This window comes from Littorina saxatilis, linkage group LG1 (genome assembly GCF_037325665.1).
Source record: "Littorina saxatilis isolate snail1 linkage group LG1, US_GU_Lsax_2.0, whole genome shotgun sequence".
NCBI lineage: Eukaryota > Metazoa > Mollusca > Gastropoda > Littorinimorpha > Littorinidae > Littorina > Littorina saxatilis.
Genome location: NC_090245.1, coordinates 109,870,487 through 109,890,498, shown reverse-complemented (window position 1 = coordinate 109,890,498; position 20,012 = coordinate 109,870,487). Strand labels below are relative to the sequence as shown.

General features: G+C 49.0%; 1 protein-coding gene across 1 annotated transcript in view; it reads right to left on the bottom strand.

Moving 5' to 3' along the window:
• Positions 1–984: 984 nt before the first annotated feature.
• Positions 985–20,012, bottom strand: part of LOC138949909 (chitin synthase chs-2-like) — a 30,487-nt gene continuing 11,459 nt past the window's right edge. The window contains exons 8-12 of the mRNA XM_070321695.1: positions 17,305–17,425; positions 16,758–16,944; positions 8,261–8,512; positions 3,750–4,745; positions 985–1,441 (exon numbers count right to left, since the gene is read on the bottom strand). Coding sequence (XP_070177796.1) covers positions 1,196–1,441; positions 3,750–4,745; positions 8,261–8,512; positions 16,758–16,944; positions 17,305–17,425 — 1,802 coding nt within the window. The 3' untranslated portion in view covers positions 985–1,195. The remainder of the gene's footprint in view (positions 1,442–3,749; positions 4,746–8,260; positions 8,513–16,757; positions 16,945–17,304; positions 17,426–20,012) is intronic.

Below are 20,012 nucleotides of genomic sequence, written 5' to 3'. Positions count from 1 at the left end.
ACGAGAACTCGCACCAAATTGATAATGATTTTATGCAGGTGGCAGAAAAATTCCCCAGAAAATGACGCACACATTTGAATGAAAAGAAAGCAGTAGAGATGTGTCAAGCTTCACGGGCCGTGAACTCAACGAAAGGAAAGAGGAACACAACGAAAGGAAAGAGGAACACAACGAAAGGAAAGAGGAACACAACGAAAGGAAAGAGGAACTCAACGAAAGGAAAGGGGAACACAACGAAAGGAAAGAGGAACTCAACGAAAGGAAAGAGGAACTCAACGAAAGGAAAGAGGAACACAACGTTCACCAAGGCTGAACGTGTTGAGCAACATGGCCTTGCGAATACGGCCCTTGACCTGCTTGATTCACCCTTGACCCAATCTCATTCCGGAAGCGCTTCTCGAACGCCCTCTGGAGGGTGAAATTTCCCAGCAGCCCTTTCCGCCCTCTGCTGACGTCATACTCCCAGAGCTCCCTCCTGACGTCACCGGGTCGGTGAGCACCAACCAGGCCGTCGTGGCGGAAGGAGTGAGAACGGTGCAGCGCACTGCGAGTGGACGAGGGATGGAACCCGGACTCTGAAGGAGGAGGGGGGATGGATGGATGGAGGGTGGGGAGTGCAGGAGGTGCGATGCCGATGTCTGGCACGAAGAGCGGGTTGATGATGGTGGGGGTGGAGAGGGGGGTGGTGTCATCGTAGTCAGGGTTCGGTTCAAGGTCGATGTTGCGCAGTTTCTGCAGCTGGATCACACGCAGGATAGCGTCACGGACCTGTCGTCAAAACAAACTTGACGTTAGACGGCTTACCGAAATGAGTGTCGGTTTTGAGCATATCTTAGTGTTTACTTTTGATGTAGCAACATGATGTAACAAGACAACACACGTTAGAATTTGTTTACACCCCTCAATTAATATGTAAAGCGCGGAGAGCACAGTTGTGGTTCGCGCTATATAAGCTTTCCATAGTAATAATAATGACAGGCTCGTTTCAACCCTTTACCATGGACGGTCAGCAGCCTCTCTTTAATCGTTAGAGTTACCCACACCGATATGGGTGATAGACACCGTGTGTAGCAGCGTGCCCCAGCGATGAGCGATCATGCCGGCAAACTTACCTCTTTCCTCTCGTCGTTAGAGTTACCCACACCGATCTCGGTGATAGACAGCGTGTGTAACAGCGTGCTCCAGCGATGAGCGATCATGCCGGCAAACTTACCTCTTTCCTCTCGTCGTTAGAGTTACCCACACCGATCTCGGTGATAGACAGCGTGTGTAACAGCGTGCCCCAGCGATGAGCAAACATGCCGGCAAACTGCACGAGCAGCACGAGGGCGAAGGACACCAGGAAGACCATGCCCAGCGGATGGAAGGTGTGGGGGGGAGCCCCGGGGGTCATGCGCGGAATGTGGATGTACAGGAACATCTCCAGGTCGTCTTGCAGCGCCTGGGGTTTGGGTTGAACAGTGTCATTCACATTGTTGTTTCACAAAGCCATGGCATTCAATGTACAGCAAAGGAGCACAACAAGTTTAACTCATTCGCTGCGCAGCTAAATTTCCCCTGTGTTCCCTGCCAACGCGCGATTTAGAGCCATTTTGAAAAAAATATTAAAAATCAACAACACAAGATAACCTTACATACCTTATGTTTTTGCAAAGTTTGAAACTTACTCTTTTAGAAAATATATGAAACATTTGAAAGTACATACCTTTTGTTGTCTTCATATCCACGCAAAATATCCAATTTGAAGCAAAACAAAAAAACTTTCTACGTCATGGGTTCATCATACACAATGTCATGATCGACACTTGCATTGCCCGAATCATCACCCAAATGATCGTCCATTGGCACAAAATCGTCACCAGAATCTAAAATATCATCTCCACTATCATCATCACTGAGGTCAAGATCAGAACCGTACTGAATAACACGTTCTAGCACTCTTTTCAAGTTACTACGTCTCAGCAGAACGATCCGCCATCTTGGAAAAGTCAAAACACGTGGGTCGCACACCGTCAACAAAATTTTTATTAATCCCAACAATTTAAGGGAAGGAACTGTTTACAGTGAATGGTACCACTGTAGACAGATAGAAGTTCATTGCAGGGGTTGTTTCCCTTGGTCAGCAGGACCGTTTACACCGTTAAAAATTCGTGATATCCGTCGGAACTCAAGTGCCGGCACGCAGCCAACGCTAAACACAGGTGTCGGAATTCCAGTTCATAGAGACGACAAAGGAAAGTCAAATGGCGAACAATTCTGTGAATTAATAATATTCAAACCAAGCCTGGGGTTTCAAATAAATTAAACCCTTGTTTGTCTGCAAGGCGCAATCAATGTTACTCTATCAGACCCTTGTAGTCGAGTAATCAATGTTACTCTATCAGACCCTTGTAGTCGAGTAATCAATGTTACTCTATCAGACCCTTGTAGTCGAGTAATCAATGTTACTCTATCAGACCCTTGTAGTCGAGTAATCAATGTTACTCTATCAGACCCTTGTAGTCGAGTAATCAATGTTACTCTATCAGACCCTTGTAGTCGAGTAATCAATGTTACTCTATCAGACCCTTGTAGTCGAGTAATCAATGTTACTCTATCAGACCCTTGTAGTCGAGTAATCAATGTTACTCTATCAGACCCTTGTAGTCGAGTAAAGTGGGTTATTTAAATGGAAAGAAAAGTTTGTTATCTCACACGTGTTAATTCGCAAGGGTGATCCATAACACACCAAGCATAGCATTGAAAACATTACAGTGAATTGAAATACGTAGAAATATCTCGCATATCTCAAGCAGTTAAGATTTAATTCCGTGATGCATAAATCAACAACAACAACAACCAGTAATCCTTGTGAGAATCTTAAACCATATACTACACGGAGAAAACACCAATGAGAATCTTGAACCATATACTACCCTTACAAAACATCAATGAGAATCTTGAACCATATACTACACGGAGAAAACACCAATGAGAATCTTGAACCATATACTACACGGAGAAAACATCAATGAGAATCTTGAACCATATACTACACGGAGAAAACATCAATGAGAATCTTGAACCATATACTACACGGAGAAAACATCAATGAGAATCTTGAACCATATACTACACGGAGAAAACATCAATGAGAATCTTGAACCATATACTACACGGAGAAAACATCAATGAGAATCTTGAACCATATACTACACGGAGAAAACACCAATGAGAATCTTGAACCATATACTACCCTTACAAAACATCAATGAGAATCTTGAACCATATACTACACGGAGAAAACACCAATGAGAATCTTGAACCATATACTACCCTTAGAAAACATCAATGAGAATCTTGAACCATATACTACACGGAGAAAACATCGATGAGAATCTTGAACCATATACTACCCTTAGAAAACATCAATGAGAATCTTGAACCATATACTACACGGAGAAAACACCAATGAGAATCTTGAACCATATACTACACGGAGAAAACATCGATGAGAATCTTGAACCATATACTACACGGAGAAAACATCGATGAGAATCTTGAACCATATACTACACGGAGAAAACATCAATGAGAATCTTGAACCATATACTACACGGAGAAAACATCAATGAGAATCTTGAACCATATACTACACGGAGAAAACATCAATGAGAATCTTGAACCATATACTAGACGGAGAAAACATCAATGAGAATCTTGAACCATATACTACACGGAGAAAACATGAGTGAAGCCAACGTGCGTACCTCTAGCTGCATGTTGAGGGCGATCCAGATGACGGACACCATGACGAAGCCGAACACCACGTTGTTCCTCAGGCTCTTCAGGTCGGCCTGCATCTTGTCTTGGTGCGCCGTGTCCTCGTTCAACGGGTACAGGTACTTGTGGATCAGCTGGCTCCAGAACGCCGTCTCTCGCTCGTTCAGCTGCGTCACGGGGCCCTCTCCGCACACCTCTGACGTCAGCCACGACGGGTTGGTGACGTCATCGTGACGCGGGGGTCGTGGAGGCTGTTGAGTGGTGGTGGGCTGGGGAGGATTGCCGTCAAGGCGTATCACCGTGTGGTTGCCCACATTACTGACGACCGTGTCCCGGTCCTCGTGGTCCGACGAGTCGTTGTCACTGTCGTTGACGGAGGAAGCTCGCGACCTGAGAGACGACGAGCCCTGGTTGTGCACGGACAGAGGGCGCTGACTGTGCTGTGACCACCTCTCCTGGTCCTCACGCCTCGAGGTGCCGCTCTGGGTGAGATCTGAATGCGCCTCTTCTTCCCGCCCACACGCCGCCTTATCCCCATGGTTGGTCTCACCATTATGTTCTCCTCTATTCAACGCGCTGGTGCTCTTTCTCTTGGATGTATCAGAACATTCTCTGTCTCTTCTTATCTCCACAATGAGCTCTTCCAGCAGCTGATCCGTACGCGACTTTTCAGGGGACGATTTCGACTTGCCTCGCTTTTCTTTCCGAAACAAACCAGCACGCGCTTGCTTCACCAAATGTCGAGCCTCTTTGAGAGTCGCGTGAAGGCCCAGCCAACCCAGAATTCCTCCTTTCTTCCCTGCCTTTTTCTCCTCCGCTTCCTGTTTCTCCTTCTCGATCTGCGCATGCGTCTTGACGGTCTGGGTCTCCCTTGTCCCCCAGGACACCACGTGCAGGTTGCAGAGCGAGTAGATTGTCAGCACGAGATAGCCGGCAGGAAGCATGATGAGGTACAGGACGCCGGGCAGGATGCAGTAAAACTCCTGGCAACGGGAAAAACAAAACAAAGATTGTTGTAAAATGTGTTACAATGAAAAAGGATTACTCGAGACGCGTACAAAAGACTGAAACTAAACTAAAACTAAATGGGACAAAAATGGGCAAGTTCTGATGACATAAAACTAAACCTAACCCACGATCGGATATACGGAAATTCGTTTTTGGATGGCGTGTTATGCCTTTGGACCACACACACACATACACACACACACACACACACACACACACACATACACACACACACACACACACACACACACACACACACACACACACACACACACACCTTTTCTTATTGTAAATGGGTTTTAAAGACACCGAAAAAAGCCGTGGGCTCGGTGTTGTTTTCATACTTATACATGTCAATTTTACGACCATGTAAACAGAAATAAAACATATAGTTTAAACCGAACAAAGGGGTCTTACAGAATTTAAAAAATTCCAAAACTCAAAAAAAAATTGGAATCAACAGAACACACCCACCCACCCCCCATTCCCCCAAAAAATGGAATCGCTTGCTACTGCTTTTTATGTCCAGTTTCTGTCTTATGCTTTTTGAGGTAGTGTGGGCTGGTGAAAGTCTTGTCACAAACTCTGCAGGTGGTGTAGTATTTGGTCTTTTTGGCTGGTGGAGTACCGTCGATGTCACGGTCAGACTCACGTTTGCCACGTGCGCATTTCGTTCTGTGCACAAGGCGGGTGTGTCTATTTCCATCTGCAGCAGAGCCGAAGACCCAGCAGCAGCCTGGCTCAGTGCAGCGGCCAGTCACACCACCAACTCCCAGTGATGTTGTGTAGGCAGTGTCTGGGCCCGCTGTCTTCAGCTCCTGGTATGTCTTGAAGTGGCTGTCATCTGCTGATGGTGTTGGAGCATAGAACAGCGCTCCCTTCTCAGGCGTCGGAAGTGCATCCAGCACATCTCTGCACTCGATGGGATGTTGGAAGCAGTGGCTGCAGGCACGTTCACCACACTTCTTAAAGATGACAGAGTAGTCGCGCTTGTCAATGTGCTTTGAGAATAGCTGCCACTCCGTGTCTGTGTCCACACTCTGTACGGTAGCTGGCGCTGGAGTTGGTTGTTCTGTGTCCAATGTCAGGAATTCCGTGAACAGGTCTCCGTTGATCACCATCTCCTGCATGTCAACTAGTGCCTGCTTTTTGTTCTTGGACACCAGCTGTACTGTGACCAGAATGTATCTTTACTTTCGTTTCGTTCCTATTGTGCTACGATCCGCAAATTGTAAGGTTCCGACCTCGCTTTCGAAAGTGTCGTCTGCCGAACCCAGCAGCAGCTGGCTCCCAGCTCTGTCAAAACTTGATAAACCCGTGAAAACACAAGTAAGCAATCTTATTCTTTATATATGAGGATAACAACTCAGTATGATTATATTGTAGGTTTTATATGACCATGACTATGATTTAGGTTGGTTTTGATGCCTTTCATTTGCATTTAGAGTTCGTGACTCGAAGTGCCACGTGTGGTTGTGGTTACGTCAGCAACTGACTGTGGGCAGTTTGACATTATTGTACATCTCTTTTTCGTTGAGAATAGTTTATTTAATAGCAAAGACGCTCTAACAAGATTTTGCAGAAGAGTTGCTGCCTAAAACCTTTCAATTGTTGGAAATCGTACAATGTTCTATTTTTTGGATATTTGTTCATTTCGTTTTTGGTGTACTCCACTTCAAGGTGGTTTAGTGAGTGTGATTTTGATTACTTTCCTTGAGTTGAAAAAGTATTTTGTTTCACAAATGTTCTGAGAATGGTTTTTGTTTGTTCTTTCAGATTTTTACCATAGCGATCAAGTACCAGTGTTGGGTACCACCGGTTGCATTGAATAGACGAATTAAAGAAATGAAAAGTCTGTTCGTTGGGTGAAACTTACCTGTATGTCGAGATTTTGGGACATGAGACAGGACACCAGCAGTACAGGAAAGATCTCGGTCAGCTGCTGTGTCACATCCTGACGGAGAGACTCTGCAAAATTGAAGTGATCCAGCGCAGCACTGACAGGTAGAAAGTACATCCCATGCTTTGCCTGCTGTTCAAACAGCATTGGCACTGCACACAACTGTTCATACGAGAGAGGAGTGTATTTCACACATGGGGCCAACAGCATCTGCCCAGGTAGTATCTGTGTTCACCAAGCATTTCATTGTCACATAGTCCGTCTTGTCAGCGTATACCTTCTTCTTCTGTCTTATGGTCATCTCAGACACTCTCTGCTTCAGAGTCAGGCCAGCGATGTTAACCTGGGATGCTAGAATCGAAAGTAGAATTGCGGCTTGTGTCATCTGTGACAGCTTTGTGTTGGCCCGCTGAACCTTGGCGTGGAGTTCGGGAATATCCATGTCGATGGACGCGATGTCTGCCATCTTGGTCTTGAGGTTTGACGTGGTCTGCTGAACAGACTGCAGCTGTACCAGTAGTTTTGATTTGCACCAGGAATACTGCGATTTGTTCTTGTAGATAGCCAGGCATGTGCTATAAGTGCCATACTCTCGAGCTGCAAAGTTCAAGCAATCCATAACATTTCCTGCAGTTGTGACATCTGGAGTCAGGAGTTTTGCAGCATCAACACCGATGTCGTCCAAGAAGTTGTAAAGATGGGCACATTTGGTGGCATCAATAATGGCTGGCTTCTTGCTGGGATCGCCCCGAACCTCAGTTGGCGTGGGTGTTGATGGTCTGTTGACGAGTGGGATTGGAAGAGAAAACCTACCAGCACTCGGCTGATTGGCAGTAGTCGTTGTCTTCTTTACTGTGAAGAAATCACGGAACTTATTCCTCTGGGTGTCCGGGTCGGCTGTCGTTTTGATTTCCTTTTCCATGGCGTCAAACACAGCGTCAACACAGCCAGATTTCTTTGCAGCAATCCACTCGGCCTGTGCTGCCTTGAACCGATCTTGTCTCGACGACTTTTTGTGAAGTTGGCAGTACATATTGACGAAGGATTCATACCGAGAAAATGGTGTTTGAAAGATGCACTCTAATTCTGAAGTCGACATTTTCAGTGGTTTGATATTCGTCTATGCGGGAAAAGTTGTCCAAATCCACCGGCCACACATACACCATGTAGTGAACATTATTAAACTCGGGTTTCTTATTTTAATAACAGAGAGCAATTGAACTGTACTCGCCACTACAGTAAATGGACGTTTAGTGGTGAGTACAGTTCAATTGCTGTCTTTTATTCTCTTCCCTCTCAACCTTCAGCCACTGCTTTATATTCACATTTCTTATTTTAGCAAGTTGACATGATACTGAACACTGTTTACCCTTTCTTTGAACGTTGTATTAATAATACCAAGGAATGTCACTCACTACAGGCGCGGGAAAGGTTACAAAATAATATTTTGTTGAGTTTCCAAAAAAATAAAAATTCCAAATTGATGGCTAACCCACCCACCCAATTCCAAATATTTTTGGGAGTTTTGGAATTTTTTTAATTCTGTAAGCCTGAATCTCCAAAGTAAGGTCCAACAAAGCGTGACCAGACCTGTGGATGCAAGACGGCGGACACGGTGAAGACGAAGATGACGGTGAAGAGGAAGAGGACGTTTGGGGAGGTGATGGAGCCGAGGACAACTGTTCCCACCGTCCCCACCAGCACGATGGCCATCACCAGGGCGTACAGCGCGCTCAGCCCCGCCCCTACTGTTAGCTGGAGGCGTGGCTTGGCGTACAGGCACAGCGCAACGTACAGCGCCGGTACGATCAGTGTCAGGGCGTACGATCCCAACACGCTGATCTGTAAGCAAACAACAGAGTTAACAGTGGGTCAGTCACAGCAGTCAGCCCCGCCCCCACCATCAGCAAACAACAGAGTTAACAGTGGGTCAGTCACAGCAGTCAGCTCCGCCCCCACCATCAGCAAACAACAGAGTTAACAGTGGGTCAGTCACAGCAGTCAGCCCCGCCCCCACCATCAGCAAACAACAGAGTTAACAGTGGGTCAGTCACAGCAGTCAGCTCCGCCCCCACCATCAGCAAACAACAGAGTTAACAGTGGGTCAGTCACAGCAGTCAGCCCCGCCCCCACCATCAGCAAACAACAGAGTTAACAGTGGGTCAGTCACAGCAGTCAGCTCCGCCCCCACCATCAGCAAACAACAGAGTTAACAGTGGGTCAGTCACAGCAGTCAGCTCCGCCCCCACCATCAGCAAACAACAGAGTTAACAGTGGGTCAGTCACAGCAGTCAGCTCCGCCCCCACCATCAGCAAACAACAGAGTTAACAGTGGGTCAGTCACAGCAGTCAGCCCCGCCCCCACCATCAGCAAACAACAGAGTTAACAGTGGGTCAGTCACAGCAGTCAGCCCCGCCCCCACCATCAGCAAACAACAGAGTTAACAGTGGGTCAGTCACAGCAGTCAGCTCCGCCCCCACCATCAGCAAACAACAGAGTTAACAGTGGGTCAGTCACAGCAGTCAGCCCCGCCCCCACCATCAGCAAACAACAGAGTTAACAGTGGGTCAGTCACAGCAGTCAGCTCCGCCCCCACCATCAGCAAACAACAGAGTTAACAGTGGGTCAGTCACAGCAGTCAGCCCCGCCCCCACCATCAGCAAACAACAGAGTTAACAGTGGGTCAGTCACAGCAGTCAGCTCCGCCCCCACCATCAGCAAACAACAGAGTTAACAGTGGGTCAGTCACAGCAGTCAGCCCCGCCCCCACCATCAGCAAACAACAGAGTTAACAGTGGGTCAGTCACAGCAGTCAGCTCCGCCCCCACCATCAGCAAACAACAGAGTTAACAGTGGGTCAGTCACAGCAGTCAGCCCCGCCCCCACCATCAGCAAACAACAGAGTTAACAGTGGGTCAGTCACAGCAGTCAGCCCCGCCCCCACCATCAGCAAACAACAGAGTTAACAGTGGGTCAGTCACAGCAGTCAGCCCCGCCCCCACCATCAGCAAACAACAGAGTTAACAGTGGGTCAGTCACAGCAGTCAGCTCCGCCCCCACCATCAGCAAACAACAGAGTTAACAGTGGGTCAGTCACAGCAGTCAGCCCCGCCCCCACCATCAGCAAACAACAGAGTTAACAGTGGGTCAGTCACAGCAGTCAGCCCCGCCCCCACCATCAGCAAACAACAGAGTTAACAGTGGGTCAGTCACAGCAGTCAGCTCCGCCCCCACCATCAGCAAACAACAGAGTTAACAGTGGGTCAGTCACAGCAGTCAGCTCCGCCCCCACCATCAGCAAACAACAGAGTTAACAGTGGGTCAGTCACAGCAGTCAGCCCCGCCCCCACCATCAGCAAACAACAGAGTTAACAGTGGGTCAGTCACAGCAGTCAGCCCCGCCCCCACCATCAGCAAACAACAGAGTTAACAGTGGGTCAGTCACAGCAGTCAGCCCCGCCCCCACCATCAGCAAACAACAGAGTTAACAGTGGGTCAGTCACAGCAGTCAGCCCCGCCCCCACCATCAGCAAACAACAGAGTTAACAGTGGGTCAGTCACAGCAGTCAGCCCCGCCCCCACCATCAGCAAACAACAGAGTTAACAGTGGGTCAGTCACAGCAGTCAGCCCCGCCCCCACCATCAGCAAACAACAGAGTTAACAGTGGGTCAGTCACAGCAGTCAGCCCCGCCCCCACCATCAGCAAACAACAGAGTTAACAGTGGGTCAGTCACAGCAGTCAGCCCCGCCCCCACCATCAGCAAACAACAGAGTTAACAGTGGGTCAGTCACAGCAGTCAGCCCCGCCCCCACCATCAGCAAACAACAGAGTTAACAGTGGGTCAGTCACAGCAGTCAGCTCCGCCCCCACCATCAGCAAACAACAGAGTTAACAGTGGGTCAGTCACAGCAGTCAGCTCCGCCCCCACCATCAGCAAACAACAGAGTTAACAGTGGGTCAGTCACAGCAGTCAGCCCCGCCCCCACCATCAGCAAACAACAGAGTTAACAGTGGGTCAGTCACAGCAGTCAGCCCCGCCCCCACCATCAGCAAACAACAGAGTTAACAGTGGGTCAGTCACAGCAGTCAGCCCCGCCCCCACCATCAGCAAACAACAGAGTTAACAGTGGGTCAGTCACAGCAGTCAGCTCCGCCCCCACCATCAGCAAACAACAGAGTTAACAGTGGGTCAGTCACAGCAGTCAGCCCCGCCCCCACCATCAGCAAACAACAGAGTTAACAGTGGGTCAGTCACAGCAGTCAGCTCCGCCCCCACCATCAGCAAACAACAGAGTTAACAGTGGGTCAGTCACAGCAGTCAGCTCCGCCCCCACCATCAGCAAACAACAGAGTTAACAGTGGGTCAGTCACAGCAGTCAGCTCCGCCCCCACCATCAGCAAACAACAGAGTTAACAGTGGGTCAGTCACAGCAGTCAGCCCCGCCCCCACCATCAGCAAACAACAGAGTTAACAGTGGGTCAGTCACAGCAGTCAGCCCCGCCCCCACCATCAGCAAACAACAGAGTTAACAGTGGGTCAGTCACAGCAGTCAGCCCCGCCCCCACCATCAGCAAACAACAGAGTTAACAGTGGGTCAGTCACAGCAGTCAGCCCCGCCCCCACCATCAGCAAACAACAGAGTTAACAGTGGGTCAGTCACAGCAGTCAGCTCCGCCCCCACCATCAGCAAACAACAGAGTTAACAGTGGGTCAGTCACAGCAGTCAGCCCCGCCCCCACCATCAGCAAACAACAGAGTTAACAGTGGGTCAGTCACAGCAGTCAGCTCCGCCCCCACCATCAGCAAACAACAGAGTTAACAGTGGGTCAGTCACAGCAGTCAGCTCCGCCCCCACCATCAGCAAACAACAGAGTTAACAGTGGGTCAGTCACAGCAGTCAGCCCCGCCCCCACCATCAGCAAACAACAGAGTTAACAGTGGGTCAGTCACAGCAGTCAGCCCCGCCCCCACCATCAGCAAACAACAGAGTTAACAGTGGGTCAGTCACAGCAGTCAGCCCCGCCCCCACCATCAGCAAACAACAGAGTTAACAGTGGGTCAGTCACAGCAGTCAGCCCCGCCCCCACCATCAGCAAACAACAGAGTTAACAGTGGGTCAGTCACAGCAGTCAGCCCCGCCCCCACCATCAGCAAACAACAGAGTTAACAGTGGGTCAGTCACAGCAGTCAGCTCCGCCCCCACCATCAGCAAACAACAGAGTTAACAGTGGGTCAGTCACAGCAGTCAGCTCCGCCCCCACCATCAGCAAACAACAGAGTTAACAGTGGGTCAGTCACAGCAGTCAGCCCCGCCCCCACCATCAGCAAACAACAGAGTTAACAGTGGGTCAGTCACAGCAGTCAGCCCCGCCCCCACCATCAGCAAACAACAGAGTTAACAGTGGGTCAGTCACAGCAGTCAGCTCCGCCCCCACCATCAGCAAACAACAGAGTTAACAGTGGGTCAGTCACAGCAGTCAGCCCCGCCCCCACCATCAGCAAACAACAGAGTTAACAGTGGGTCAGTCACAGCAGTCAGCCCCGCCCCCACCATCAGCAAACAACAGAGTTAACAGTGGGTCAGTCACAGCAGTCAGCTCCGCCCCCACCATCAGCAAACAACAGAGTTAACAGTGGGTCAGTCACAGCAGTCAGCTCCGCCCCCACCATCAGCAAACAACAGAGTTAACAGTGGGTCAGTCACAGCAGTCAGCCCCGCCCCCACCATCAGCAAACAACAGAGTTAACAGTGGGTCAGTCACAGCAGTCAGCCCCGCCCCCACCATCAGCAAACAACAGAGTTAACAGTGGGTCAGTCACAGCAGTCAGCTCCGCCCCCACCATCAGCAAACAACAGAGTTAACAGTGGGTCAGTCACAGCAGTCAGCCCCGCCCCCACCATCAGCAAACAACAGAGTTAACAGTGGGTCAGTCACAGCAGTCAGCCCCGCCCCCACCATCAGCAAACAACAGAGTTAACAGTGGGTCAGTCACAGCAGTCAGCTCCGCCCCCACCATCAGCAAACAACAGAGTTAACAGTGGGTCAGTCACAGCAGTCAGCCCCGCCCCCACCATCAGCAAACAACAGAGTTAACAGTGGGTCAGTCACAGCAGTCAGCCCCGCCCCCACCATCAGCAAACAACAGAGTTAACAGTGGGTCAGTCACAGCAGTCAGCCCCGCCCCCACCATCAGCAAACAACAGAGTTAACAGTGGGTCAGTCACAGCAGTCAGCCCCGCCCCCACCATCAGCAAACAACAGAGTTAACAGTGGGTCAGTCACAGCAGTCAGCCCCGCCCCCACCATCAGCAAACAACAGAGTTAACAGTGGGTCAGTCACAGCAGTCAGCTCCGCCCCCACCATCAGCAAACAACAGAGTTAACAGTGGGTCAGTCACAGCAGTCAGCCCCGCCCCCACCATCAGCAAACAACAGAGTTAACAGTGGGTCAGTCACAGCAGTCAGCCCCGCCCCCACCATCAGCAAACAACAGAGTTAACAGTGGGTCAGTCACAGCAGTCAGCCCCGCCCCCACCATCAGCAAACAACAGAGTTAACAGTGGGTCAGTCACAGCAGTCAGCTCCGCCCCCACCATCAGCAAACAACAGAGTTAACAGTGGGTCAGTCACAGCAGTCAGCCCCGCCCCCACCATCAGCAAACAACAGAGTTAACAGTGGGTCAGTCACAGCAGTCAGCCCCGCCCCCACCATCAGCAAACAACAGAGTTAACAGTGGGTCAGTCACAGCAGTCAGCCCCGCCCCCACCATCAGCAAACAACAGAGTTAACAGTGGGTCAGTCACAGCAGTCAGCTCCGCCCCCACCATCAGCAAACAACAGAGTTAACAGTGGGTCAGTCACAGCAGTCAGCCCCGCCCCCACCATCAGCAAACAACAGAGTTAACAGTGGGTCAGTCACAGCAGTCAGCCCCGCCCCCACCATCAGCAAACAACAGAGTTAACAGTGGGTCAGTCACAGCAGTCAGCTCCGCCCCCACCATCAGCAAACAACAGAGTTAACAGTGGGTCAGTCACAGCAGTCAGCTCCGCCCCCACCATCAGCAAACAACAGAGTTAACAGTGGGTCAGTCACAGCAGTCAGCCCCGCCCCCACCATCAGCAAACAACAGAGTTAACAGTGGGTCAGTCACAGCAGTCAGCCCCGCCCCCACCATCAGCAAACAACAGAGTTAACAGTGGGTCAGTCACAGCAGTCAGCCCCGCCCCCACCATCAGCAAACAACAGAGTTAACAGTGGGTCAGTCACAGCAGTCAGCCCCGCCCCCACCATCAGCAAACAACAGAGTTAACAGTGGGTCAGTCACAGCAGTCAGCCCCGCCCCCACCATCAGCAAACAACAGAGTTAACAGTGGGTCAGTCACAGCAGTCAGCCCCGCCCCCACCATCAGCAAACAACAGAGTTAACAGTGGGTCAGTCACAGCAGTCAGCCCCGCCCCCACCATCAGCAAACAACAGAGTTAACAGTGGGTCAGTCACAGCAGTCAGCTCCGCCCCCACCATCAGCAAACAACAGAGTTAACAGTGGGTCAGTCACAGCAGTCAGCTCCGCCCCCACCATCAGCAAACAACAGAGTTAACAGTGGGTCAGTCACAGCAGTCAGCCCCGCCCCCACCATCAGCAAACAACAGAGTTAACAGTGGGTCAGTCACAGCAGTCAGCCCCGCCCCCACCATCAGCAAACAACAGAGTTAACAGTGGGTCAGTCACAGCAGTCAGCCCCGCCCCCACCATCAGCAAACAACAGAGTTAACAGTGGGTCAGTCACAGCAGTCAGCTCCGCCCCCACCATCAGCAAACAACAGAGTTAACAGTGGGTCAGTCACAGCAGTCAGCTCCGCCCCCACCATCAGCAAACAACAGAGTTAACAGTGGGTCAGTCACAGCAGTCAGCTCCGCCCCCACCATCAGCAAACAACAGAGTTAACAGTGGGTCAGTCACAGCAGTCAGCTCCGCCCCCACCATCAGCAAACAACAGAGTTAACAGTGGGTCAGTCACAGCAGTCAGCCCCGCCCCCACCATCAGCAAACAACAGAGTTAACAGTGGGTCAGTCACAGCAGTCAGCCCCGCCCCCACCATCAGCAAACAACAGAGTTAACAGTGGGTCAGTCACAGCAGTCAGCCCCGCCCCCACCATCAGCAAACAACAGAGTTAACAGTGGGTCAGTCACAGCAGTCAGCTCCGCCCCCACCATCAGCAAACAACAGAGTTAACAGTGGGTCAGTCACAGCAGTCAGCCCCGCCCCCACCATCAGCAAACAACAGAGTTAACAGTGGGTCAGTCACAGCAGTCAGCTCCGCCCCCACCATCAGCAAACAACAGAGTTAACAGTGGGTCAGTCACAGCAGTCAGCCCCGCCCCCACCATCAGCAAACAACAGAGTTAACAGTGGGTCAGTCACAGCAGTCAGCTCCGCCCCCACCATCAGCAAACAACAGAGTTAACAGTGGGTCAGTCACAGCAGTCAGCCCCGCCCCCACCATCAGCAAACAACAGAGTTAACAGTGGGTCAGTCACAGCAGTCAGCCCCGCCCCCACCATCAGCAAACAACAGAGTTAACAGTGGGTCAGTCACAGCAGTCAGCCCCGCCCCCACCATCAGCAAACAACAGAGTTAACAGTGGGTCAGTCACAGCAGTCAGCCCCGCCCCCACCATCAGCAAACAACAGAGTTAACAGTGGGTCAGTCACAGCAGTCAGCTCCGCCCCCACCATCAGCAAACAACAGAGTTAACAGTGGGTCAGTCACAGCAGTCAGCCCCGCCCCCACCATCAGCAAACAACAGAGTTAACAGTGGGTCAGTCACAGCAGTCAGCCCCGCCCCCACCATCAGCAAACAACAGAGTTAACAGTGGGTCAGTCACAGCAGTCAGCTCCGCCCCCACCATCAGCAAACAACAGAGTTAACAGTGGGTCAGTCACAGCAGTCAGCTCCGCCCCCACCATCAGCAAACAACAGAGTTAACAGTGGGTCAGTCACAGCAGTCAGCCCCGCCCCCACCATCAGCAAACAACAGAGTTAACAGTGGGTCAGTCACAGCAGTCAGCTCCGCCCCCACCATCAGCAAACAACAGAGTTAACAGTGGGTCAGTCACAGCAGTCAGCCCCGCCCCCACCATCAGCAAACAACAGAGTTAACAGTGGGTCAGTCACAGCAGTCAGCCCCGCCCCCACCATCAGCAAACAACAGAGTTAACAGTGGGTCAGTCACAGCAGTCAGCCCCGCCCCCACCATCAGCAAACAACAGAGTTAACAGTGGGTCAGTCACAGCAGTCAGCTCCGCCCCCACCATCAGCAAACAACAGAGTTAACAGTGGGTCAGTCACAGCAGTCAGCTCCGCCCCCACCATCAGCAAACAACAGAGTTAACAGTGGGTCAGTCACAGCAGTCAGCCCCGCCCCCACCATCAGCAAACAACAGAGTTAACAGTGGGTCAGTCACAGCAGTGAGCTCCGCCCCCACCATCAGCAAACAACAGAGTTAACAGTGGGTCAGTCACAGCAGTCAGCCCCGCCCCCACCATCAGCAAACAACAGAGTTAACAGTGGGTCAGTCACAGCAGTGAGCTCCGCCCCCACCATCAGCAAACAACAGAGTTAACAGTGGGTCAGTCACAGCAGTGAGCTCCGCCCCCACCATCAGCAAACAACAGAGTTAACAGTGGGTCAGTCACAGCAGTCAGCCCTGCCCCCACCATCAACTGTGGTTTGGCGTGACTGGTACGAACATGGTCGGTGCGTACGACCCGACCACGCGTATCTGAAGCAACGAGACACAAAGAATAAGAAAGGGGTGTGTTTGAATTCCCCCATACATAGACACGACACCCACTGTTGTTTCCTCTCTCAGCCCTCCTTTCAGTTTGAACACGACACACACAAAATGCCGCTGAGCCAGTATAATAACAATAATAATGACAGCTTATAATTATAGCGCAAAGCACAAGAATCTATGCTCTCCGCGCTTTACATATTAACTATGAATAAAAACATACTATTTGAACATATGATGCCGTAGGCACTCGGCCAAAGCCATGACCTTGGCACTGACCTTGAAGACCATCTTGAATGATCCGGCCATGAGGAGGATGATGGTGGAGGGGCCCAGGACGGTGGAGCAGAGCATCATTGCCTGATAGATGACGTAGAGAGACGACAGGTTGTCGTTGAGACGCACCGCGCTCTGCCAGTTGCCCAGCAGGTCAACCACGTTGGCAAGGGTGGAGGGGCCCCATCGTCTGTTAACACACACACATCCACGCGTACGTACATAAGCATACACACGCGCACACACACAAACGCACAAAAGAATTTATGGTGAGAAAATCGTCCGAGAGCAAAAGGGATACCAAACTATAGTCATGCGCATGTGTGTCCAATAATGCTAACGTATGATAGATATTATTCTCTCCAAACAACAAGGCAAAGCGAGCAATCATCAACGAAGACATCTAAAGAAAATCCTTCCAGAAGGTCGAGGCCGGAGTTGCCTGTGGTACTAAGGGGATAGAGTAATAAACGACATAAGCAGAAAGAATACAATCCTTAATCTAAAGCTACAGTAAATGAAAACGGTCAGAATATTTGGCTGTCGTCACCTGCGCTGGTTGAAGAACTCAGAGAAGGTGTCCGGGGCGTGTGTGAGGGCGTCGGACGCCGCGCAGAAGTCGATGCGGTAACCTTGCTGCAGCAACAGGGTGCTCAGCCACCGGTCCTCGCCTGCACACGTGTGTAATACTGAGACCATCTTCGGAAATAACTCTGTCACACAGGTACCATTGTCTCAATTCCCACACTGATAGACAAAACAAGAACCTCGACCTATAACGGCTTTTGAAGTGTAATTACATATCATATAACAAAATGATGTGTAATTGTCAGCATGCAGTGAAACTCCCTGAATACGCTCTTTGTGTGCCAGCGGCAACCTCCATACACTGCAATATGAAGAGCAAACCCCCCGCGGGTTAGGGGGAAGAATTTACCCGATGCTCCCCAGCATGTCGTAAGAGGCGACTAACGGATTCTGTTTCTCCTTTTACCCTTGTTAAGTGTTTCTTGTATAGAATATAGTCAATGTTTGTAAAGATTTTAGTCAAGCAGTATGTAAGAAATGTTAAGTCCTTTGTACTGGAAACTTGCAATCTCCCAGTAAGGTAATATATTGTACTACGTTGCAAGCCCCTGGAGTAATTTTTTGATTAGTGCTTTTGTGAACAAGAAACAATTCACAAGTGGCTCTATCCCATCACCCCCCCTTTCCCCGTCGCGATATAACCTTCGTGGTTGAAAACGACGTTAAACACCAAATAAAGAAAGAAAGAAAGATGAAGAGCAAACATGAGAAGTAACGTCTTGACAAGAAACATGAGAAGTGACGTCATGACAAGAAACATGAGAAGTGACGTCATGACAAGAAACATGAGAAGTGACGTCATGACAAGAAACATGAGAAGTAACGTCTTGATAAGAAACATGAGAAGTGACGTCATGACAAGAAACATGAGAAGTAACGTCATGACAAGAAACATGAGAAGTAACGTCTTGATAAGAAACATGAGAAGTAACGTCTTGATAAGAAACATGAGAAGTGACGTCTTGACAAGAAACATGAGAAGTGACGTCTTGACAAGAAACATGAGAAGTAACGTCTTGATAAGAAACATGAGAAGTAACGTCTTGATAAGAAACATGAGAAGTAACGTCTTGATAAGAAACATGAGAAGTAACGTCATGACAAGAAACATGAGAAGTAACGTCTTGATAAGAAACATGAGAAGTAACGTCTTGATAAGAAACATGAGAAGTAACGTCTTGATAAGAAACATGAGAAGTAACGTCTTGATAAGAAACATGAGAAGTAACGTCTTGATAAGAAACATGAGAAGTAACGTCTTGATAAGAAACATGAGAAGTAACGTCTTGACAAGAAACATGAGAAGTGACGTCTTGACAAGAAACATGAGAAGTGACATCTTGACAAGAAACATGAGAAGTGACGTCTTGATAAGAAACATGAGAAGTAACGTCTTGACAAGAAACATGAGAAGTGACGTCTTGATAAGAAACATGAGAAGTAACGTCTTGACAAGAAACATGAGAAGTGACGTCTTGACAAGAAACATGAGAAGTAACGTCTTGACAAGAAACATGAGAAGTAACGTCTTGACAAGAAACATGAGAAGTAACGTCTTGACAAGAAACATGAGAAGTAACGTCTTGACAAGAAACATGAGAAGTAACGTCTTGACAAGAAACATGAGAAGTAACGTCTTGACAAGAAACATGAGAAGTAACGTCTTGACAAGAAACATGAGAAGTAACGTCTTGACAAGAAACATGAGAAGTAACGTCTTGACAAGAAACATGAGAAGTAACGTCTTGACAAGAAACATGAGAAGTAACGTCTTGACAAGAAACATGAGAAGTAACGTCTTGACAAGAAACATGAGAAGTAACGTCTTGACAAGAAACATGAGAAGTAACGTCTTGACAAGAAACATGAGAAGTAACGTCTTGACAAGAAACATGAGAAGTAACGTCTTGACAAGAAACATGAGAAGTAACGTCTTGACAAGAAACATGAGAAGTAACGTCTTGACAAGAAACATGAGAAGTAACGTCTTGACAAGAAACATGAGAAGTAACGTCTTGACAAGAAACATGAGAAGTAACGTCTTGACAAGAAACATGAGAAGTAACGTCTTGACAAGAAACATGAGAAGTAACGTCTTGACAAGAAACATGAGAAGTAACGTCTTGACAAGAAACATGAGAAGTAACGTCTTGACAAGAAACATGAGAAGTAACGTCTTGACAAGAAACATGAGAAGTAACGTCTTGACAAGAAACATGAGAAGTAACGTCTTGACAAGAAACATGAGAAGTAACGTCTTGACAAGAAACATGAGAAGTAACGTCTTGACAAGAAACATGAGAAGTAACGTCTTGACAAGAAACATGAGAAGTAACGTCTTGACAAGAAACATGAGAAGTAACGTCTTGACAAGAAACATGAGAAGTAACGTCTTGACAAGAAACATGAGAAGTAACGTCTTGACAAGAAACATGAGAAGTAACGTCTTGACAAGAAACATGAGAAGTAACGTCTTGATAAGAAACATGAGAAGTAACGTCTTGATAAGAAACATGAGAAGTAACGTCTTGACAAGAAACATGAGAAGTGACGTCTTGACAAGAAACATGAGAAGTGACGTCTTGACAAGAAACATGAGAAGTGACGTCTTGACAAGAAACATGAGAAGTGACGTCTTGATAAGAAACATGAGAAGTAACGTCTTGACAA